Below are 25532 nucleotides of genomic sequence, written 5' to 3'. Positions count from 1 at the left end.
TCATAACTCATTCCCTTAGCGTGTCTAGTTATGGTGAAGAAAATTCCAGAACTTTGTCCCTTTCTGCCTGTTACGTGGGTGGATGTACTTACATATTTGCAGTACATAAAATGAACGTACAGCTGGATGACTATAGGAATGCTGAGTGAAATAAGTTGGTCCCGAAAAGACAAAAAAGTAAGACCACTACTACAAAAAAGTAAAGAAAGGTTTATAAGCAGAGAGTCATACTTGGATGACTACCAGGGATGACAAAGGAGGAGGAGGAAGTGAACATTCATAAAGAGATAATCAACATATATTAAGGTGGGTGAAGGGAAAGGCAATCTGTAACAACAAGTGGATGATCAAACACTACAGGCACTGTTGAATAATGTTAAAACACAAAATGTGCATGAATGATTAAACAAAAAATCCAATAGGCTTCATAAGCCTTTATTCAAATTACAATTAAAAATGTTGTGTAAAAATACGTACATGTAGATGTACTGTCTGCCAAACCTATGGCTGCTTTTCAGTGTAGCTCCTCTCTCTCACGCACTCTCATCTGTTCCTGTACCTGTCTGTGGTCCACCCACAGCCTAACGCGGGCTATGCCTGCTACTGGAGGACTGATTAGAAATGTAATCATATTCTTGGCCTCCGTAGTCCATACACACTTGTGCACCTCTCCACGTCTTCCTTTTCTTTAGTGATATTACACTGGTCACTCCTTATTTTAGACAGTCTTTCCTGGAACTAATTTTCATTTAAAAAATTAAATTTTTCTTTTATATTAAGATAACTGTTTTGAGAATTTTATTATTGTTTTGGCTACTTTTGATGGTCATAAATAAAAATAAACACCAATATTTTTCACACGGACATTAAGTAAATCTTCAAACTAAAACACAATTTACTGGGAAATATACTGTCTTGAGGATTAAACCTCTATGTTCTTAATTTTTATTATAAAGAAGAACCAAAAATGAAATTATGAAAAGTAATGTCTGAATGTGTCATAGCCTTTCCCACCCGCCATTCTATGAAGGTTGCAGTGATGTAAGATACACTAGTATCAGGTAAAGGAAATAATCTGTCCTTGAAGTACTATCTACATACATGTACACATACAAATACTCTAAGCCATTTGGCACATTACTACTCAGTTCTTTACTATTTTCTTGCATTTGTGAAAGAATGTTTCCAAGTCTTTAACATAAGAACATTCTCAGAGTCAGAACAGACTTGCATGGTTTTCTGAGGCTGTAAATTGCACAGGAGGAAACGGCCCATCTTTCTCCTGAGGAGTGCTGGTGGGGGAGCAGCTGCTGGGTTCAAAGTGCTAGGGGGCTGTGTCTCAGTGGGGGGTGCTCTGGAGGGGTGGTCTCTGGAGGGGTGGGCCTCTGGAGGGATGGGCCTCTGGAGGGGTGGGCCTCTGGACGGGCAGCACAACTCCATAGCTGTGGTAGTTTGACTAAGGACCAAGGCTCCTTAACTACTTTGTTACCCTCACTAGCTGCTTAACCCATTATAGAGTATCCTTAGAATTAAAACCACTGAGAAAGAGTTACATAATTAAAAATAACTAAGTTACTACTGGGCTCTGGTGGCCTACTAGAAGAAACTGCACTGCAATATCAAAGGCACACAGTTTGAATCCACCAGCTGCAATCTCTTTCTGTGCAGTTTCCTGCCTCTGAAAACCCCACTGGTGGGTCAGCGATAGTTCAGTTCCAACTCAATGGCACAAAACAACAACCTTATCACCAGTGTTTCATTACATTATTTAAGGACTAGTTTTAAAGTGTACTTCTGGAGAGGGTAGAAATGTATTATCATCTTTGTTATTCGAGTTTGCAAAAAGACTTTGAGTTTTCAAAATTAAAAATACATCCTACTACTTAGGAGAGATTTTAGGTGACTGAAAATTAAGTCACAAATCAGTTCACATTCCTTCTTTTATATACCAATCTTACTACTTAAATTAATATTTTTAAGACTACTTGACTAAATTGATTGTTTCCTATAAATGTTAACAAGAAACCTTTAAATAAGTCATAAAAATATTTCGTTTTCCTAATACTGGTTGCATTTCTGGTAAGGTTATTGAAAGGTTTGATTATTTGAAATACATAAAATTATATCTAAGTGATCAAGCTTTCAGAAAATAGCATATAGAAAATGCTATAACAGTGACTAAAAAATGTCATCTACAAAAGTATTGTTTATAAATCAGTTTAAAAAAATCAAATAATATTTTCAATTCTCTAGTAAGAATAAAACAATGGGGGTTTTTTTCTTTTCATGAAAAATATGCAAAACTGTGATCTGAAACAGGTATTACATAAGCAGTCTTTTTTTCAGTGTTATGTGTTTATAATCTCCTAAACCTAGGAACCTGATTGACCAGAAGAGGTCCCTTTGTCTCACGTCTGTCTGGATCCCTAGAAATGAAGCCAATATTTAGGATATAGTAAAACTTACAGCTGCAAGTGCCTATTCATAATAATATTCACTCCAACAGGAAAGTGGGCCCTAGAAGAAGTGTCGGGGGGGGGGGGGTGGTTAAAAACCTAATGACAAACATCTTTCATGGTCATTCACTGGGCTGCCATCAAGTCATTTCCCACTTTGAACCCCTGACCTCACAATCCAGGCCTGACACACTGCACACCAAGTAAGCCGGAAGGGCTGCTCTGTTGTGGTGCTGTTAGGGGCCATCGTGTCAGAAACACCTCGTGGCTGACCTTCCAGCGGTTTCCCAAGGTCTGTAAAGTGCACAGGAGATGACTGTTCATCTCTCTTCGACAGAACAGCTGGTGGGTTTGAACTACCTGCCTTGGGGTCGGCAGCACAACTTCTTACTCACCAGGCCTCCACAGTTCCCTATACTGTGGTGATGCATTACGTATAATTACTTTTATTTTTTCCAGAGGGAGGGGAATTCTGGCTTAGATGTTAAGAGATAAGTACGGGCTTACCAACTAAGTCTATCATATCCATGCAGCACTCCTTTATTAGATATTCTTTTTCTTTCAAAAATTATTATTAAAATGGTCTTTGTGCTCGCAGAGGTGGACTTGAGAAAAGCATCAACATGCCCCCCCTTTTTTCCCCCCATGGAGGATGAGAAGAAAAAGCATAAAAAGAAACAGCTAGTTCAGAGCCCAAATTCTTATTTTATGGATGTAAAATGTCCAGGTTGCTACAAGATGACCAGTTTTCAGCCATGCTCAGACAGTGGTTCTTTGTGTAGGTTGTTCAACAGTGTTTTGTCAGCCCACATGGGGAAAAGCCAGACTCACAGAAGGTTGTTCATTCAGAAAAAAACAACACTAATGCTCTCTATGACTTCCTGAGTTTCTCTTCAGTCACAGAAAGCCTTACCAATCAGTAATTCTGGTTAATCCATCATGATAATATTAATAACATTTCAGTTTTTGGTAAAGTATGTGGCACTTCTTTTGGTGAAGTTTTTTCAATAAAGTTTTGATTATGGGCAGAAAAAAAACTATTATTAAAATGCTAGAACTCTTTAATCTTAATGCTGCCACATGTTACTCAAACATCTGCTACAGGATCTTTTTAAGGATTCATTCAGAGTTTGATCATCCACAGAGATCTGACTTTTTAAAAAAAATCATGAAAAGCATATTGAAGAATGGAAGGAGCCGTAACACAAATGGTGCATCTTAAAATAGTCACTTAAAAATGGGTAAAATACTCATCATTCTCTTGGTAATTAAGCCTAACTACATATACTTTCTTCCAATTTCCCAAGTAAAGGCAAAATGAGTTCATGAATAAAAGAAACAGGAAAATCTGCTGCAGACATCTGGCACCATCAGCATAAAAAAGGCTCTAAAGTACAAAATAAAGAGGAAAAAAACATGAAGGTTTTGCTCATGAGATCCATTTCTGTTCTGCTCATAACTACAACTATTCTAAAGATAGCAAAGACTGCCAAACGTGCCTCAACAAAATATACTGTTTTCCCATCTGTCTCTTTGAAAATGCACTGAAGAACATTTGTTTATTAGTTCCAAATTATCTGCTTCATCACATCTCATTTACCATACCCAAATGTCAAAGAAAAGGCAACGTTACGTTTTGAAACAGCATACCTCTTAACTTCATAAAATAAGAATATAGCAATTTAATAAAGAGAGCTAGAGAACTTAAAGAAATTTAAAAGACAGCATGAGAACATCTATCGCAAGCATAAACATTATACTAACAGCAAAGAACATTACTATTATTTTCATGTTGTAAAAAAAAAACCTTCCAAAATAACACTTTTTTTATTATTATTTAAAAGGTAGAGAGAGGCAATAAAAGTGTACCTTAAATATTGCTAACTTTCAATTAATTGGTTTTTAAAGTACTATTATATTTATAGTTCTATTCCACATATCTCCCTCCAAAGTTACCCTATTAAAGGAAAGCAGAAAAATATAGGAGTAAAAGTAAATTTTACTTTTAACTTGAACTACAAAGTGAGAAAATTAAATTCTATTTTATTTCACTGAAGGTTAAGATATGCCATTTTTTTACATTATAATATTCTTTGTCAATTGTTCAAAAGCCCATTAAAAGAAAATACAGTGACATGTTAACAAAATGACAAACATTTCTAGAGCTTCACTCTTGATTCAGTCAAATAATCTTTTTAAAAAAATGAAATGGGAAGTGGAACTAAATGAGAATTAGAATGTTTCCCATTAAGAAACAGACTTTGAAATATTTCTCTGTGTAACGGTTGTTACGTCTTTAATGATTAATCTCTTTAAGGATATTTAATGGAATACCTCCCTTTGAGAAGATTCTTCAGTTAGAATTTATTAATTTCCTTTTTCTAGGTAAACATTCACATACTTTATTTCCATTTTTACTGTAATTATTTTAGACATGAAGTCTTCCTGGGAATGTTTAAAGTAAAAACTTCTCAACATAATTTTCTTTCTAGGCAAAACGGTTCTAGTGGCTTATTCTGATATATTTCCCTACAGTCTCAATTATTCAAAATGTTTACTCCTCCCAATACATTTTTCAGCCTCAGTATTAAAGGCAGCCTTGGAATTTTTAGGTTTTTAAAGGAAAAATATTTTAAGTATGGATTTTCTCTTCTAAAAGAAAGTTTAGTAATTCTATAAAATGGTCTAGTTAATGTTTCTTTGCTAAGCTGCACTCTTTCCTATAATACTTGCTATAAAATTTTACTTTCTAAATATAGTAGTATCTAAAATCATATGATCACATTTCCACTTTGAAACAGATGCCCCAAAGGCCTAGATTTTCAGAATACATACAACTAAAAAGTTAGCTAGAGAAACTGTAAGTTTAACATACAAGCCAACAGAAGGGATCTATGAAGGATAATCACCTTAAGAGAAAAAACTTTGTGTAGATGACACTGGTTCAAATGCATTCCCTTGGGGAAAAAAAATCAACTCTGTAAAGATAGCAGATGGATTTGTTTAAATAGTAATAAAATTAACGAGGGACTTTAATAACCATCAAACCACAAATTATTAAGCATGCAACCATACTACCACAAACAATGGCTTTCTTTTCCTCCCGTATAGCATGTTTGTCAGACACTGACATGTGGCGATTCCAAGCTTTTTAAAGCCACAGGCATTTAGATCTAGCGATGTAACACAGCGTAGACAACAGGAAGTTTTCCTTTTGGTTCACAAGAAAGTCAAAGAGCTTCCAAGGGCTTACCACTGGTGGGTCAACAGGTGCTGGTGGCTGGACTTGCAGGTTTACCGCAACAGTCTGTGGAGGAGGGAGAGTCTGAAATGGCAACTGGACCAAAGCTTCTGCAGCTGGAAGCTCCTCTTCTGACACCAAGGCATTCTGCACCAAAACCTGGCCCTGGGACAGAATTTCAGGCTGCACTTGTAAAGATTGCATAGACTGCAAGGGTAGTGGTGGAACTGGAGGAGATGTTGACATCTGTGGAGGGGTTGCAATTGGGATTGGAGAGGACTGCAGGGCTGAGTATTGCTGGTGTGATGTCGGAGACACAATCTGCTGGCCTGGGGACACCAGGGCCGACTGCTGAACTGGGCCAATGTGCACAACAGGGGACGTTGGAAGGGGAAGATGGGAGGGAAGACTGAGCTGCGCTGTCGCTTGCACTGGATTGGCCGCGGACTGCTGCAAGCTTGGCCCCGGCTGGAGAGCTGAGGACACAAGAGGATGTGGCTGAATAAGTGCTTGTGGGTGGATTATTATAGTCGGAGACTGACTCGGGGAGTGAGGTGGTGGAGGTGACACGACGACGGACTGCTGTGCGGACTGTGACGGGCTGGGGGACACGGGTAAAGCAGGAGGGTGGCTGTGGATAGGCGAGCAATGCTGGGACTGGGCATTACTGGGCGCTGGAGGGAGGCTGTGGTTCTGGAGAGGCAGACAGTGCTGGGAGGGGGGTGGGTCTTGAGCTGGATTCTGAAGGGTGATTGGTTGAAGTTGCTGTTGCTGCTGCTGTAATATCAATTGATGGTGGGAAACCTTGGGAGGTGGTGAATGAAGAGGAATTTGTTGATGTTTTATTAGAGAATGAGGTTGAATTGGAGAATATGAAGCTGTGAGGGAAAAAAATGAAAATTAGTATTTATTTTTTAAAAATCACACATTTTAAAATAAAACTAAAGGGGGAAAGTTTTCACATCAAAAGTTTATCATCATCAGAACTCTATTACAAGTCTTTCAGACAAGAGTGATTTGAAAATTTAGTGGCAAACAACTCCCTGGAAAACTAAAAAGATTTTGTAAATTATGCAGTATTGTGATGAGGTCCAAAAGTAAAATGAAGCATCTTATTGACAAATCTGAATCAATGACACAATTTATTCTTATTAAACTTTATAAGTCTCTAGAAAATCTGCATTAACCTGTATTAATGTTTATTCATTTGAATTGTTTCTTGAGGTGGAAAAAGGAAGAATATTACTGAATAAAGGTTGTTGCTGTTGTTGTTGTGTGCCATTGAGTTGAATCCAACTCATAGCTCAGGACTGCAGCACTGTTTCTTACCACTAGGCCACTAGAGCTCCCAGAGTTCAGCAAAGCTCTAATGATGTGTGTGTGTGTGTGTAACTTCAAAATCCTCAAACTGCAATACTAAAGCTCATAAACTTAACTTTATATTACATTTTCAAATACATATGTATTTGCAACCAGTAAGCAAGGTAATAACTTATAAGCTTTCCAAGTAAATCCTCAGCTTCAGATATCTAAGCGATGTCTTTATTCTCTTCATAAAACGCTGCTCACAGCAGGGAAAACACACAGAAGATTAGAAAGCTCCGGCTATCCCCTTCATCACGCCTCTTCTGCACAGCGGTGCAGATGTTAACTCTAGAGGGAAATGCTGGGGAAATCCTTATCTAAATAAGGAGGAGCTGGGGTCACGAGAAGATAAACTGAAATCACAGTCTAATATTAAAATACACATCTGAATATCATGCAAACATTTCACACATTTAAAACAGATTTAAAGAAAAACTTTCCCCCCCTTGAATGTTAAGACAGACATTCTAACACTCTGCATCTATTTTTATATTCAATCACATTTTTTTACAACAGCCTAGCAAACATTTCCAACACACCTTTTTTAACGATTTTGCATTTGCATGGTCTTATTTAAAATTTCTGGTATCCTTTCAAGAAATTAACATCTGATTAACATCTCGAGAAAAAGGCATTTCAAAGGTCTGACAAATACACAATTAATTGTAAATAAAAAACACCAGAAATTAGATTTAAAAATCTAATAACTTTTCATATGTTAACAAGATTAGAACCAAAGTAAAACTGAAAACTTTATGCCAACACTTCTTAAATGTGTTGATAGATAGTTAGGGAAATCTTGCAATTCTACAAAGCATCTTCCATCAGGGAGTTCAAGGTCCTTTGGTATCCCTCCATTCTGTCCTTACAAAATGCCTACTGAGTAGGTCAATCATTCCCCTTTTACAGAAAAGGGAACTGTTAACTGTACAAGCATCGTAGGAAAGGCCTATTTTAACTCAACTTTTTAAACTTACAACTGAAATGTACCATTATTCTTGAAGTACAAAAGAATTAACAGTCCCTAGAATAACAATTCTTTTTATTCTCTAGCAAGTAAGCAATAACTTTACATAATTAGTAGAGTAAGTTTCTCCTTTCTCCTAAGTGAAATTTTTTTCTTGTATCAGAAATCAGCTCACCCGTAGAAATAACAGAGACCTGTGAGGTGTATGAAAAACCCTTCTGCAGAAGAAAAGCCAGAGCACTGAAGGTGCATGTCTATTATTTTTTCTCATTTTCATAAATACTTCAAGATCTTCTGTTTGAAGAATAATAAGCATCATCTTCACATAGGTGTAACTTGTTTTAAACAATATATATTATTTGGGGGAAAAAAAGTATTCTTTTTCTCACAACCTATGATGTGCACCAGATACTACACTAGTCCAATATATTGTAGTTGATTGCCTTCGAGTCGAGCTTGACTCATAGCCACCCTATGAACAAAAGGCCTGAAGCCCCTCTACAACCATCAACATTCATCAACGTTCATAGAGTTTCGAAAGGCAAGCTGTTTAGGAAGTGGATACCATTCCTACTTCCAATATATCAGAGGTGAAAAAAACCTGATAGATAGATAGATAGATAGATAGACAGACAGTCAGTCAAGTGGTTTTCCTGAAACCAACTGGTTATCAAAAGGAAGAACTGAGTTGTAAAGAACCAGTGATTCTAAGTCTTTTTCACCCTATAGTGAATTAATGTCTACAAAAATAGTATATATGTTTTTCCAATTAGACTAATGACATAAATGAGCTAAAAACTGCTGTTATAATTTTTTTTTAAAAAAAAATAACTTCAGTACCGATATAAGTCATAATCATTGCCAAATTTTTGGCTAAAGTTTTATTTGTTGTTTTAAAAGCAGAATTAATAACTATCAAATGGGAACTCCACCTTCCAGGTGAAATGACTTAGGCAGGCAGCTTAATGCTTTCAAGGCCTCTAGAAGATATAAGGGAAAGAAAATCATTACATAGTTGACTCCCCAAAAAAAGACAAGTATGAAGCACTTATATCCACTTATCGTTGGAGTAGTTTTTCCTTTGAGATTGTCTTGAGTTCAAGCATCTCTGTGTCCTTCCCTTAAGGCACCATGTGATGCTTTTATCACCATGTAAGCAGTTTCTCTCCAGTAAATTGTGTATCACCAATTTTCATTGGGAACCTGGGATAATTCCTAATCCCAGAAATATTCAAGGGCGAGTGAGCTGTAACTATTAGGCTATACTGCCTTAGAAAACAAGTAGAATTCTTTTTATATTTTAAGATGATCTATAGGAACAGGTATTTTCTTAAGTGGAAAAAATGGCAAATTACTAATTCTATAATCTCTTACAAAAAAAAAAATCTAACATCTGATTGCCTTCCAGTGAGGAAGGAACAATTAAAAGGGTGAAAAAGACAGTTCTCGCCTTATCTGAAGTAAGATACAAACTGCTCTGAACAACTATTTTCCAAGTCTTAAATGTTTAAGTTTAGTAGCTGCAAAAGTTTATGGAGTTTAGGATGTTCTCTTTGGTTTTATTTCTAGAACCCCCCCAAAATGGACTATGGAACTGCATTGTTCCCAATGCCCAAAACTCTTGGCTAACCGGTTTCCCCCACATCTACAAAGAATACTGGTCATCAGAGCTAGGTAAACTCTAAGGCTAATATCACCCTCTTAAACAAAAAGGAGAACCAGGTATTAAAAGTTCAGGGAGACTGTAAATCTGAAAGCAGCCCTCTAGGTTTGAGATTACCCCGACAGAGTTTGTAGCCTCCTCTAAGTTAGCACTGTCTGGGAAGAAATGAACCTACCCCTCACGATAATCTACCCAAACTACAGACATCACTGAAAACTGTCTCCTGAGATGTCAATCCAAGAACTCGTGATGCTCCACACTGAGTCCAGCGAGACAGAGTCAGAGACTGAGAAGACTCTCAACAGTAAAGGACAAAAGGCCCAGTCCTTCAGTTATAGAAAGAGGAACCTGACACACAGATGTTAACACAAAGAATCCGAGCCTAAATATACGTGAGTATATTTACTAACGTATGCATCGTAACAGAACCTATACTCATCTAGAATTCAGATTTGACAACTAATGAGAAAAACTGTGCTGTAATTTCTAAAATCCAATTGGAAAAAAATAACCTTTAACTATTAATACAAGAACTATTTATTCACACCTATTGTACGTAAGTCGATATAAGGTATGAGTAAGTGTTATCAGGATGCAACGACAAGAAGCTAACTCGGGAGAAGAGCTAAAGTAGGGCCCTTTTTACAGTACTACTACACCTGCAAGGAGCTTATTCCTTAGGAGTTAGACTGAATAAGTATAAAAGGAATACAAAAGAAGAAAAAATACCACAAGGGAGCACAAAAATGTTGGAGAAATTCAGAATAAGAGATTCTAACAAAGGGAATCAGACAATCCTATGATTTCTACACTGGGTAATACGAAGACTGTTGGTAATATCAGCACACAGAGGAAACATGGAAAGAGAAAACAGAGTCAGGTGGAGATAAGCCGACATCAGCAATGTAAAAGAAATCTTTTAAAGGTAGAGCAGCATTTATAAAAAGACAGAAAGAAGATGCTTCCTTAATGATGCTGTTGGCTCAAGGAGGATTTATTTTAATATACATGAGGTGACAAACACATATAAACTTGTCCACTACATCACAGAGACACACAAATGCTTGGTAACAAAACGGTCTACTGGTATAAAAATATATACAGATAGTGAAGAACAGAGGAGGCCTTTGTGCGCTTGAATGAAAAGGAAAGGATCCAGCTCGAGAAAGACAAAAGGTGCTACATGGAAAAGTGCTACTGTCAAGAGCAAGTAAAAGATGTAATAAATGATACAAAAAGGAGGAGGAAAGACGGTGCTGATATTAAAGAAGAAAAGAGATCATTCTTGATTTTAGTAAGGAAAACTCTTAACCCTCAACTCAATTGTTCAACTATGAACAGACAAGACCACAAAGCAGCTCATGGATGACTCCAGTATTTCCAGTTTGAGAACCAGGAGTCAAGGTTCGCTGTAGACTCTGAAAGTGAGCACAGGTGGGATTCAAAGCTTACCAAGAATGAAAAGTTTCAGATTCATTCCCTGACATCTTACTTTTAGAAGTACATACGGAGATAAGGGAAGGTGGGGAGGGAGCTGCAATCCTGTTAAGAATACTAATTATGCATAATCTTTATTTTTCAAGCGACAAGTTCCTCCCACTGATGAGAAATAACATACTAGCTTTTTAACAAGCTTTTCATTTCATTCCACTAAAACTACAGGCAAAAATCTTTTATACCAGGTAAAATGATTCACTGATACAATGATCAGGTGCAGTAGCATTTACAAATGTGAGACCAGCACATTAGTGAAGATGTTAATCAAATGTCAATTTCCAAAAACGTCTACTTTATTGTTATAATCTGCTTTAGCTTTTGGTTTGTTTGGGGTGGTTGTTTTTTAAATTATTTTTTTTCAAATGACAATATTGGAATATTCCTTCTTTTTAATTTATCTAATTCACATTTTGAACTGTTTTAAAAGTATTGTTCAAGTAACAGACATCCTTTGTTTTTCTCTCCATGCTAACAATGCAACCATCTTCAATAAAACTTTTCTCCCACCTGGTGCTATTAACTGGTGAATACTCGATGTTCGGGTGACAGCTGTGCTTCGTGACTCCAGACTTGCGCTTTCTCCTTTCTTATTACTTTCTGGAGAAGGATCTCGTTGGCTGATTTTAGAACTGGTCACAGTTGTTTTGTTATGACAAATTGTCAATGACTGAGTTTGACCAATGCTTTTTGGTGGACCATTCTGTGAGCTAGATAATACACCCAACTTCTGGCTGCGTAATGTTAAATTCTGAACCTATGAACCACATAACAGAAAATTGGGTTGAAAACAGGTGCTTTTAAACAACATGGTCATCATTACCATTGTCATTAAACAAACATTATTATTCTGCTTTTTCATACATAAAAAAGGCAAGCACTTAAAACAACTGATTAACCCTGAAGGAACAGGGAATGGCTAGTCTGAGTAGCCACATTTTACACATTAGGTGAAAATTTTTACAAAGACATTAAGAGACATAAATTATGAAGAACTAAAGGAAAACAAAAGAGGTCTAAAGAAACTATAAATACAAGGAGACTACTCTTCAGCATCTTACATTTTGTTACCAACTCTAACTAGAGATTACGATGGTACACTAATCTTTTAAGTAAAGAAAATCAATTCAACAAAACACCCTATTTTAACTAGCATTATGGAAAGTATTTTTAACAACTTTTTGAGTTTAATTTTGTTAATGTTCATATCAAACATTCACTGCCTTTTGAGGACTCGATCTCATGAACCGCCATGATTGTGCATGGACCTGAAATGGGTTTCTACAACAGCTCCTTCTGTCTACACCAGGCATAAAATAAACACACTGGTAGTCTATATAGTGGCAAGGATCACTCCAATTACTCTTGTTTGGAACTTATAAAGTTTCTCAGCAATAAGGAGAAGCAGCATCGGCAACAGTTGCTTGACTTTTTGTCTCTCTAGTGATGGTGCTGTGGTTACAGCACTCAGTTGTTAAAGTTGTAGCTATCTCCTTCCATAAAGATTGACAGGCGTGCAAATCCATAGGGAAGTTATGCTTTGTCCTAACGTATCACTGTTAGGTAGAATCTACTCCACAGAAATTATATGGGGTTTTTTTTAATAAATGCATCAAATACATTTTTGCTAGCAGTGGCCTTGGGAGGGAAGGGATACAAAGGTACCAGCACAAAAGAGAAAACATTACTTTGTAAATATTCTTTGGTTTCTTATGTCTTATGTCTCCACAACTCTATTAGTGACGCTCAAACATCACCCCTTCCTCTGCAAGCACCAGACCCAGTACTTAGTCAAAAACTACTACTAACTACTAAATAAAGGTGCATTTTGGGTCAGACAGGATATTAAAACCATTCTAAGTTACTGAAAGAATTTTTTATGTGATATCATAGATATTTCTTGGGTATTTCATAGCAAGGCAAATAGAAATTAATAACTGCTTGATGTTTTCATGAATAAAAAGAAAATACAGTAAAATCCAGAATTGTGAGACTGCCACTCCAAGCCCTCTATAATCTTCGTCCAAACCCCTCCATGTCCCGTTTTCCTCTGATTCCGGTCCACAGTTCTCATTGGCCTCCAGTCACACTGCTGTCTTCAGACACCTGGCCATTCCATCACTTGTGCTCAAGCTCTTAGCTAGCCTGTCTGTGGTCCTCAAAGCCGCTTCCTACAGTCAAATTCATTCTTAGTCAAAATGCTTCGCACCCACTAGGAAACCTGTCCAGTTTTTAGTTAAAAGGTAATTTTTCCCTCCCTTCTACACTGGCCGACAGCACTGACATGCATCTACCCTATTCAGCATTACTTACACAGACGTCTGTTAATAACAAAGCCCCAGCTGGCAAGCTCTCATTTCTGACATTAATTGTTTTTACTTCCCACACTCAAACACTGAAGATATAATTACAGCTTCAAAGTCTGCAGGATTCTCCTATGTCTGAGTCTGAATTATACTGAGATGAAAATATGGCCTTTTTTTTTGGTAGGCATCTGATTCTATTTATCATTTTTTAAGCTAAAATTAAAATACCCTGTTTAACATTTGACCTAATTTACCCATATTTACCCTAATTTACTCAAAGTCCAACAAATATCTGGCAGAAACACATTAAAATCTCCCAGGAAACCAAGACAAGACAGAATAGAACATCTGTCAGGAATAATCTATAGAGTAGGCAATATGATAGTGACAGCCAGGAACTGAAGGTTGCTGTTCGGAACCACTGAGTCAGACGTTACTCCAAGCTGACCCTCCAGAGGCTTTCCACAGGCAGTAAATCAAACAAGCGCAGACTGACCCCTCTCCTGCGGAGCAGCTGATAGATCTGAACTTCCTACCTTTGGGTTGGCAGCTCAACTCCTTACCACTAAGCCATCGGAGTTGGGGGGGGGGGAGGTATCTGAAAAACACAAACACCTGAGTACTTTTCTTCCTATGGAAATCTGATTCATCCTCAATAAATGAGGATTTAACACAATTTCTCTTTTATTTTCTAGAATTCTAGAAGAAAACATATGTATCGGCATATACATATGTTATATATAAACTGTTATCCTGTATAATAAAATGTTGTTACCTATAGATAAATTTGAAGTCATGTACCTATGGTTATTGGCTTACGTATTTATAACTTTTTATCACAATATAGCATTTTTTATTATTTCTTAAATTTTATTTTTGAGTGAAAGTTTACATAAATCATACTGGTTTTCTACTCGGGTTTAAGGAAGTCATAATAATTTATTAATATCATCAATTACAATGTCTGAACAACAAATTTTAAACATGTCAACTTAATACTGCTAAAGTATTATGCTACAAAATTAGTCATTACTAGGCCCAAATATTCCTAATTCTTTGACAGAATTTTACTGTTTGAGGATAGTCTATCCTTTCTAAAATAAAGAATATTAAGGCACTCTACTCCCACCTTTCACCTACTGGTACTTTTGAAATTTCTCCAACCTATTAAAACTTGCTGACTTCTGAAAACGTTTATGTTTGCTGTTGTAATACTGTTGAGTGCGAACTGACTCAGCTGACCCTCCAGCGGGTTTTCAGAGGCAGGAAATCACAGGAGAGAGACTGCTCACCTTTCTCCTGCAAAGCAGCTGGTGGGTCTGACTGCATGCTTTCGGGTTGGCAGTGTTACTCCTCCCCACCAAGTCACCAGAGCTCCCTCAGGCTATGTTAGGAGGCATTTTTCGAATTTCACACCTCGTATTTTTATTGCGTTTCCCCCATTCAAACACTCTCACATCAGTCATTTAACTTCAAACTAACAGTTAATGTTTGAACAAGCATTGTCTCTTCAAAGATGAGGAACTGAAGGGTTGCTATGCCTTGGATGGCAGGGACGTTTCCTTTCGAACCTCTATCTCCAAACAACGCTTCGTCCTTGCTTTTAACAGTTATGGTAGACAGCCTTGTGAACAGCTCTTCCTCCCCTACAGACACACTCCTCTTCTGTTCCAGGACAGCTTTCTGAAAGTCAGACTTCTTGTGCAGCGTAGTTGAAGACACAGACACTAACGCAGTAAATTAGGATGTTGCTGTTACTAGGTGGCCTCGAGTCAACTCCAGCTCCCAGCGATCCTGTGAACAACATGAGCTGAAGCTCATTCTATCCTCCGTCCTCAAAATACCCAGCATGCCAGAGCCTATGGTTACAGGCTCTGTGAAGCCATCCTGTTGGGAACCCCTGTCTCTGACCCTCTACGCTTCCCACCAAGATGGCATTTTCCACGGACTCGTCCCTCCTGACAGCATGCCAAAGTATGTGAGACACAGGACATGCCAAATTTCTCATTTTCCACAAATATGTTATAGAAGTTTTTAAATAGTGAGCAAAATTTGGCTGCTATGATGTCAGCAACAATACTACTATTAAAACTAAAGTGAAAGTTTGACATTTCTAATTATAAACAATTTCTTAAAAGGCAAAGGGATTTCTAAAAATCACAAAAGGGCACAAAAATATCTTAAAAGTAATAGTCCTGAACTTGAGGAAAGTTTCCATCAGAGGGTAACACAGTGTACCATCCTCTGTCACAGCACACCCCCATCCACTGACATTTCAAAAGAAGGACCAAGAACAACCTTCAGAGAGAAATTCATAAAAGCTTTTTAAACTGTTTGCCTAGTTGCTCAAAAGTTTGTCCTTGAATTAAGTCAGTTTATGATGTAGTCACATACTCGACTCTGAAAAGATACTTTTTATAAATATTTATGCTCACAGTGAAAAACTGCCATTGGGTCAGAACCAAAGCCTAACTGATCCCCCAGCCAGTTTTCAGGAGAGTGTGATTACACTGGAGGAGAATCCCCTTCTTTCTCTGACTGAGCTGCTGGTGGCTTAAACCCGCCACAGACACACCCCTTTAGGTTGGCAGCACAACTCGTTCCCTTCTTCACCATGAACTGCTTAAAAACTAAGATCTGAATCTGTGAGCCATCTTCAATCAACATGTAACAGAAACAGTAATTAGTAACACGTGGTATCTTATTTTTAATTACGTGCCAGGCGCTGCACAAAGTACTCCGTAATTCCTTTCCACAACTCTGAGCTATTTAATGCCAATTTATAGTGAATTAAGGCTTAATAAGGGTAATAATAGTAACACCTACCATTTAATGAAAGAGCCCTGGTGGTATAGTTCGTAATGTACCAGACTGCAAACAGAACTCACCAGTCACAGCTGCAGAAGCCCGGGAAGGTGGCTCTAAGGGAGAAGTGACCCACTGCAGTGGGCCTGGGGTAACATAATGCATCAGACTGACTATCCCCGCACTGCCAAAAGAACAGGCAAGCATGTCACAGAGAGAGCACAGCCAACACGCTCCTTCCAGGAGAGGATTGAGGATGTACCTGTGTCTCGTCTGTTTGGGGCACACTGTCAGGAGGGCCCAGTCCCTAAAAAATACAGTGTGCAGAACGTTGGAGGGTCAGGGAAAGACCGGAAGCCCCTTGACCAGACAGACTGACAGAGACAGCAATGGGCTCAAGCCTATTGGACTTGGTGAGGAAGGCTCAGGACAGGGCAGGGTCGGGAAGATCTGCTGTTCACAGGGCTGCTATGAGCAGGGGAGTCAAGGTGACAGCACCTAACAACAACAACAACACGTATCAGACACTGCTGTTTCGTACTTATTAACACATCTGATCTTCACTTAACAACCTTACGAGGTGAGCATTTAAATGGTGAGACATTTATAAAGAGGCCCGTCCACGTGCCAGTTATATACTTTTTTTATTCATTTTATTTGTTTCCTTTCCTTTTTTTTTTTTCCAGTTACATTTTTAACTGAAGAAAGAGATTTAGGATGTACAGGAAGTCAATAGCAGAGACTTTTTTAAACTCAGAGTCCATACTCTCAAAGCACAACTCTGTCCAAAATCAACCAGCGAGGAAATCAGAATCCAGCTCTGCTTGACTCTAACATTTTGTTCTTCAGCAGCATGTGAGAATGGCTTCTTACAACCCCCTCTGGAAGGGTTGGGGGGGAAGTGACTGGAAATCACTTCCAGTCATTACTGGAAATTACTGAGTGCCTATCATCTTCTAGATCCTAAACAGAAGTAAGAGTTAAGAAATCTTTATCTTATTAAAGTCTAGAAGCTTTATAATTTTAGCTTTCATATTTATATCTGTATTTTATTTCTAGTTTCTTTTGAAAGATCTTATAAAGGGGTTAAGGTTCAATTTTCAATAGAATCAAAAAAAGCAATATTCCACTCAACTGTCAAAATATTTTAAATGTGCCCTGTTTAATCCCTTTTTAAACTTAAATTCATCTTGACATAGTTATTACCTAATAGCTTACAAAGAAATCTACACAAAAGAACACATCTCACATAATGATTCCACTTTCATATTAAACTAATTTATACTGTACTGTTAGCAAACGTTTTCTGAGCGCTATTTGATAACAGATCATTATCAAATACTCTAGATATATATATGCCTAAGGGTGGTGGTAAGTTCTAGAAAATAAAAACCACTCTCTTGGAGTTTGCACTCTGCTTCGTGAAATTTCTAGCTGGAATACAGGCCACACAGTTTACGCTTATCTTAACCTGCAGATCCAAAGCGTCAGCACCGCACCACGAGGCCAGCCAAGCTCACCTGAGTAGCTGCAGACTGACAGGATGACGACGAGACAACAGGAATGTCAGACTGGACAGCGGCCACAGTGGTAGCGGGGGTGAAAATCAGCTGTACAGACGGAAAACAAAAAAATACCCTCAGACAAAGGAACGAGTCCCACACACAATGTACAGTAGGCAAGAGAGACTGGAATTGGTGACACTGAGACAATGCAGTTCGGAATTATCTCCTAAGCAAAAGGTTTCGTACGGGACAAAGACGCTTCCGATATAGGGATCAAAATAAAAATCATCAACATTTTAAAACAGATTATAACTATAATGGGTAGAGAAATAAATCAGCACTCAAAAGGGAATGTAAGATCTTCAAACCAAATTTTGGCCAAACAAGCTATTATACCTAATGTTTTCCCAGTTCACAACTACTCTGACAGAGTTCACTTAAGGGAAAGTTAAAATAGACAACTACATTTACTATTCTCAGACACAAACTGAATTTCAGTGAGAAACGTGAAGAAAAACACTAACAAGTCTCTTCACTCTTCTTTGCCCCAAAGGTGATTCTACAGCACAAAGTGCATGTTAAGATTTTAGTGAGTTACATCACACCCTTTCCAGTCAGCTGGCCAGGTGCCTGTCCTCCAGATTTCTTGGCACAACTTGGTGGGCACACGCAGGACAGAGTCTGTTTACTGAAATACATCAGTTGGCATGCCGTCAATGCCTGGACCTTGGTTTTTGCCAATTCTTTCAGAGCAGCATGAACGTCTTCCTTCGTAACCACAGGCTCTTGCTCATATGTCATTTCATGAAATTCTTCTGTGTCTGCCAACTCATTTTGGTACAATGACTCTGTACACCCCTTCCATCTTCTTTTAATGCTTCCTGGATCATTTAATATTCTGCCCAAAGCATCCGTAAGTATTGCAACTTGAGGCTTGAATTGTTCATCAGTTCCTTCAGCTTAAGAAAATCGAGCAAGTTCAGCCCCTTTGATTTTCTCCTCCAGCTCTTTGCACATTTCATTATAATACTTTGTTTTGTATTCCCGTGCTGCCCTTTGAAATCTTCTGTTCAGCTCCTTAATATCTTGATTTCTTCCCTTTGCTTTGGCTTCCTGACACTCCAGTGCAATATTCACAGTCACTTCTGACATACATCTTGGTCTTTGCTTTCTCCTCTGTCTTTGTAATGACTCGCTGCATTCTTCCTGGATGATACTCTTTATAACTTCCCACAGCTCATCTGATCTTCTTCACTCATTAGTGTTCAAGGCCTCAAATCTGTTCCTGAGATGGTTTTGAAATTCAGATGCGACAGACTCAAGGTCAAATTTCAGTTCCCCGGGATTTAATTTTCCTTAGCTTCAACCTTGTGCTTGAACTTGCATATGAGTAGTTGGTGGTCTCTTCCCCAATCAGCACTTGGCATACTTTTCAGCTGATATTGAGCTTCTCCAGCCAACTGACTGGAAGAGATCTATATTTGTTCCCATTCCAGAGAAAGGTGACCCGAAAGAGTGTGGAAATTATCAAACAATATTATTAATATCATATGCAAGCAAGATTCTGCTGAAAATTATCAAAAAATGACTGGAACAGCACATCTAAAGAGAACTGCCAGAAGTGCAGGCTGGGTTTAGAATAGGCTGTGGCACTAAGGATATTGTAACTAATGTCAGATGGATCTTGGCTGAAAGCAGAGAGACCAGAGGAATGTCTGTTTCATTGACTATGCACAGGCATTTGACTGTGTGGATCACAACAAACTGTGGTTGACTTTGAGAAGAATGGGAATCCCAGAACACTTGATCATGCTTATGTGAAACCTACACTTGGGCCAGGAGGGGCAGATGTCAGAACAGAGCAAGAAAACACTGCGTGGTTCAAAATTGGGAAGGGTGTACATCAGGGATGTGTCCTATCTCCATACCTTTTCAACCTGTATGCAGAACAGATTATCTGGGAGGCTGGACTCTATGAGGAGAAATGTTGCATCAGGACTGGAGGAAGACTCATCAACAATCTACTTTAGGCAGATGACAGACTGAAACTGAGGAGGACCTAAAGCACTTGCTGCACAAGATCAAGGACTGTAGCCTTCAATATCAATTGAAGCTCAACATCAGGAAAACAAAGATTCTCACCACTGAGCCAATTGGTAGCATCATGATAAATGGTGAAGAGACTGAGGTTGTTCACAGCTTTGGTTTGCTTGGCTCCACAATCAAGGTGTGCCTGATCCGGGACATGGTCTTTGAAATTACTTGCTATGCATCAGAGAGCTGGACACTGACTAGGGATAACAGAGGGAGAATTGACACCTTTGAGCTGTGGGGCTAGAGAAGAGTATTGAATATACCATGGACTACTAGGAGAAAAAGCAGGTTTATCCCCGTGAGGGTAAGACCAGGCTGCTCCTTGGAGGTAAGAATTCTGAAGCTTCGTCTGACATACTTTGGAAATGTTGCAAGGAGGTACCAGTCCTTGGAAAGGGACATCATGTTTGGGAGGGACAGTGCAGGAGAGGAAGACCCTTGATGAGATGGACTGATTTCATGACTGGAATAAAAGGGGGTAGGCGTGTCAGAGACAGTGAGATTGGCACAGGATAGAGCAGTGTTTAAGGTTGTTGTACATAGGGTCACTATGCGTCGCAGGCAACTTGACGGCACGTAGAAGCAACAACAACATCATATCTATAAAACAAGCCTAATTTGTTGTTGATTTCAAACCACTTATAAAGAAATATGCATCATAAAATGCAAATACCACACGTCAAAATTCAACAAAACAGCCTGTGATAAACTCTATATTAAGAAAAAAAACATGTTACTCATCACTACCTCTTTGTATTTTTTTAATACTGAGCCAAATGCCATCAATTTTTAAAGCAAAACAATACTTAAGATAACATCTTGTCTGACAATTGTTTCAAAGAATCTGTAAATACTCAAATTGTATCAGGAATTATTCAATTCCTAAAAAACTCACTGCTATTTAAGAGAAAACACTAACTAAAGGATCTTACAACAAAGTCCTTTTGTTACTAAATTTAAGTAAATTTATTAATAAAGTTATAATTGTCACAAAAAGAATTTTTGGTGCAAACAGCAAGAAAGCATTAAACCTACAAGTTTATGGGAAAGATACTCTGTTTAGCTTGAACCATATGAAACCACTTATTTGAAATTTTTTTTTTAAATGGTCAAATAACCATTTCAAGTAGTTTGATCTTAATAAGATCTCATGGGGGAAAAATTAAAATGTGAGACTGTCTACTCAACAGTTTTAAGTAAAAAGTCATGCCACTGTTTCTTGTTAGAAATATGAATGGAAGCTTCTTTTTGCAATTTTAGCTAGAACACTGAAGATTCTGTATATAAAACTGGTCAAAAAAGAATATAAAAAATATAATGCAAGGCCAAAATCTTTGTGTAACTTTTTAAACATCTCAAACAAGGTAAATGTCAACCATTCTTTTTTCTATTTTCTACTATGTCAGCCAAATCTTTAAAGAAGCTACAAAATTAGAGAATATAATCAAATATCATCATATTAACTAATACTCATATTAATAAAAGAACACAAGTAAATTTGGTAGATTTGAAATGGATAGAAACAACCAAAGTTAAGAACCATCTGATGAATCATTAGATTATTCAATTCAGATTTCAGAAACTCTACAGATATAAATTCTAATTGATAATTACAACCTAGGTTTTCCATATTTCTAACTATATTTCATCAATTATTATGATATTAAAGATATATTAGTTTGTGTATTATGGAAGTAATAATTATACATCTAAGATAATATCAGTGATAAAATGCATCCTAATTTCAGATGGTAAAATATAGAAAAAGTTTTGAAATTATAGAAATTTTGTATTTTAAGAAAACCACTCCAATATTAAGGAATCTCTCAAAGTTTCTTAATGTTACAAATTATTATTTGATGCACCAAACAAGGTCTACCAACTAAAAATGTTATCATTTCATGATATAAATGTGTAAGAGCTGGGCACAAGATAAAAATTAGAACATTAATTATTTAAAATGTCTCTTCTATCAAATCAAGAAATATTCTTTCCTCTCTCTCAAGTCCTTAAACAGTGAGAAGCTTCAGTAGCTCACAGCTTACCATCTGAGCTCGGAGGTACATCTGAGCTTGGCTGGCTGTCAGGGTAGGGGAGGTGCTCCCCAGTAACATGGTCTGCTGGGTAATACTGCCGCTGGTGGAACTGGAAGCCTGGGAACGGCTTATTAACTGTGCAGGTGTAGGAGAAGTGGAGAGGTTGATCTACGGAAGAAAAAAGATTAGGTCGTAGGCTTTCATGTATGTCTCTGAAGTCTACTGAGTGAGGTTAGTCAAGCGGTGTGTCTGAAATGTGGCAAAAGAACCCAAAAGAGACCCTTACCTCTGGGAGACCCTGAACGTCTCCGCTCAGTTATCTGCACACAGTGCAGGTAAGAGTTAGTAATAAAAACAATGTTTACAATGGAGCCACTATGAGTTTATTTAAATTCCCTGTATCTTTCTTAAACGTCATGTCTACTGCCTTTTATTTATTTTTTTTTGTCTACTACCTTTTAAATATTGGACCTATTGCTTCCATTATTTTAATATTCTAAATAACTCCAAATATTTTAATCAACAGTTTACACTGTTTTGATATACAAATTCACATTCTGAAGCATTTCCGAGGCAACAGAAAGTGCAGGGGAAACCACACACAGATAATCTACTCACATACATAAAAACAGACATGTAACATATAATTAAAGCTTTAACAAAAGCTATCAGAGCAGGGGGAAAAAATACAATTGCTACTTGTCAGATGGGGAAATCCTGAATATTTTTTAAAAAAACTAAATATAATTATAAATTAAAAAATTATAAAAAACTATAAATTATATTAAATTATATATTATAAATACTACATTAAAGTTTAAAACTACTTTTAAGTGAATAAAACCAGTCTTTCTCTGTAACCAGTTTATTTCCTGAAGAATACACAAGACACTAACTCTATCTGGGAAAGGAACCTGGGAGCGGGGAGGACAAGGCAAGGGAGGCTTTCATGCCCTTTATCTTTTCAACTGTATACAACATGCATTATTATCCACTTTAAAAGGCATTATTTTAATGTAAGTAATATGATCTGATCTCATCTTTGTGGGGCAAAGAATAAATCTTAAAAAACCCACAGTCTACTAGGCTACTGGTTGAGACAACAAGGACTAAAATATCCACCTACACAGAGCAAAAGAGCAGAGAAGGGGTGATAATATTAGTTCAAGCCTGTTTTAAATACCTAACAAATTATTAAAAGACCTCACCCTAAACTACTACTTTTTTTTCCCATATTATACTACATGTGGGCATTTCGGACAAAGTCTTTCAAAAACTACTCATAGCAGAGTATAACTGAACCAAGATTTTCTAACTTTTGGTGTATTTTCATGTTGAGGGAACTTTCCTGTTATTATCTGATGCCTTAATAATGAAGGTCATACTATAGTAATAATGTTTTCCAGACGACGATTCTTAAGGCAGGAATCAAGGAGAGAGGGAAGAAAAGAGAGGGGGGAAAAACCCACATACTTTAAACAAAATCATAGTATATAGTTCTGGGGTTGTTTTTTTACTTTTTTTCTCAATCTTTTTCTTTTACATTTATTTTTACTGGTTTTCTTACAAAGTTCATATATACCATATTTCACACTCTTCTTCATTCACACTGTGTTTCATACAATCATGCCCATGTATTTTTAGGTTTTATAAAATTAATCATCATTGGATTTTGCCTATCATTACCGAATTTTTCAGGTCCCAGTCAAAGCCTTCCCATTTCCTGCACCCCTCCCTGCACCCACCAAATTGTGCAATCCTGTGGTTTCGCCCTTATCCATCCTCACCCTTCTGCTCCCACCCCGTCCCCTTCTAGGTCCCCAATACATGTTCTACTAGTTATCCTAATACAGAACTTTATTAAAAATGATCAGCCGATTGCTAAAATGTTTAGAAAGTCTGTTTAAGGAATTAGTATAAACTTGTGCATTATGTATTTTATAAAAGTTACAGTTTTTTAGAAAAGGAAGAAAGAAAACCACATAGTAACTTCCTGGCCACCTGCACTGCACTTTGTCTAAGTTATGAGATCAAAAAATAAGTCTCATCTCTACTTTCAGTTCCCTATGGTGGAGCTGCTGCCTTTCTAAATCACAGCCCGCCCAAGAAGAAGAGAAGGCAACAGTGGCCGATCCTGTGCCATCCTCACAATCTCTGCTGTGTCGGAGCCCACGATGGCAGCCGCTGTGGCAATCCTTTTTGGTTTCTGAAAGATAACACTTCAGGCAGTATCTACTAATAAATGCCGAGTCCACAGGAGCCAAGAAATCAGTGCTCAGCTCTGCAAGAAATCCATCTTCCCTGCCGACCTGACTACAACATTTACTTCTTTGCCCAGGAAGCAGTAGTCAGAACAGTAGGGAAATACTACATGGTTCATGGCCAGGAAAGGAGTGCATCAGGGATGCATCCTATCTCCTTATCTTTTCCATTTATATGCAGAACGGATCGTTCTAGAGGCTGGACTTTATGAGGAGGATTGTGGCATCAGGATTGGAGGAAGATTCATCAACAACCTACATTATGCAGATGACACAATTTGCCTTGCTGAAACTGAGGAGGACATGAAGTGTATGCTGCAGAAGGTCAAGGACTGTAGTCTTCGATATGCATTAAAGCTCAGCATCAAGAAGACAAAGCTTCTCACCACTGAACCAACTGGCACCTTCATGATGGGACAGAGAAGAGAATGAAACTGTTGATAACTTCAAATTTCTTGGTTCCACAATCAACACTCTTAGCAGTGACAGGCAGTCAGGAAATCAAAAGACAAACTGCACTGGGAAAGTCTGCTGTGACCTTAGTGTCAGTCTAGAGACTGAGGTGCGCCTAATCCAGGCCATGCTCTTAGCAATTACTTGCTATGCACCCAAGAGCCAGACAATAACTAAGGATGATAGACGAATCAATGCCTTTGAGTTGTGGTGCTAGAGAAGAGTGCTGAACATACCACGACGGCAGGAGAACATACAGGTCTTTCCTAGAGAGAGTGAAACCATACTGCTCCCTGGAGGCATGGTTTCTAAGGCTCTATCTCACACACTTTGGGCACATGTCCAGAAGGGATCAGTTTCTGGAGAGGGACATCATGCTTGGAAGGGTGGAAGGACAGCACAGGAAAAGCAGACCCTGGATTAGAAGGACTGACTTAGTGACTGGAGCAGTGGGATTATTAGGTCTGTCGGAGATGATGAGACTGGCTCAGGGCAGGGCAGATTTCAGAGCTAATGTACACAGGCTCGCTATGAATCCCAGGCAACTCAATGGTACATGACAACAACAACATATTTAATAAGGCTTTTCTTTATTTCGCTTCTTACTTTGCTTATCCTAAACAAGGAGACAAAAAAGCCCATCAAGTTAATTGTGACTAAGTCCAGAATTCAAAAGAGAGAACCAGGTGCACTAGGAAAAGCCAGTGAGTTCCTAACAACACTTTCTTAGTGTTCATGAAACCACCTTCCACAGGGTCTCTGCCCAGAATGCTTCTATCGCCAAAGTCCATTTGGGAGCTGCCTTTGCGATCTGGCTAATCTAAAACAATCAGATGTCACAAGAAGAAAGAAGACACACGTATTAAAATAATGAAAGTCTTCTGCG

General features: G+C 37.9%; 1 protein-coding gene across 1 annotated transcript in view; it reads right to left on the bottom strand.

The window, feature by feature from the left end:
* Positions 1–25532, bottom strand: part of PHC3 (polyhomeotic homolog 3 (Drosophila)) — an 80047-nt gene that overhangs the window by 30964 nt on the left and 23551 nt on the right. Inside the window, exons 5-8 of the mRNA XM_006890363.1 lie at positions 21942–22100; positions 17818–17907; positions 11697–11943; positions 5710–6575 (exon numbers count right to left, since the gene is read on the bottom strand). Of these exons, the coding sequence (XP_006890425.1) occupies positions 5710–6575; positions 11697–11943; positions 17818–17907; positions 21942–22100 (1362 nt within the window). The remainder of the gene's footprint in view (positions 1–5709; positions 6576–11696; positions 11944–17817; positions 17908–21941; positions 22101–25532) is intronic.

Source organism: Elephantulus edwardii, unplaced genomic scaffold (genome assembly GCF_000299155.1).
Source record: "Elephantulus edwardii isolate Elephantulus edwardi_28Jun2011 unplaced genomic scaffold, EleEdw1.0 scaffold00088, whole genome shotgun sequence".
Classification (NCBI taxonomy): domain Eukaryota; kingdom Metazoa; phylum Chordata; class Mammalia; order Macroscelidea; family Macroscelididae; genus Elephantulus; species Elephantulus edwardii.
Note: the sequence above shows the minus strand (reverse complement) of the source record. Positions and strands in the feature narration are given on the sequence as shown.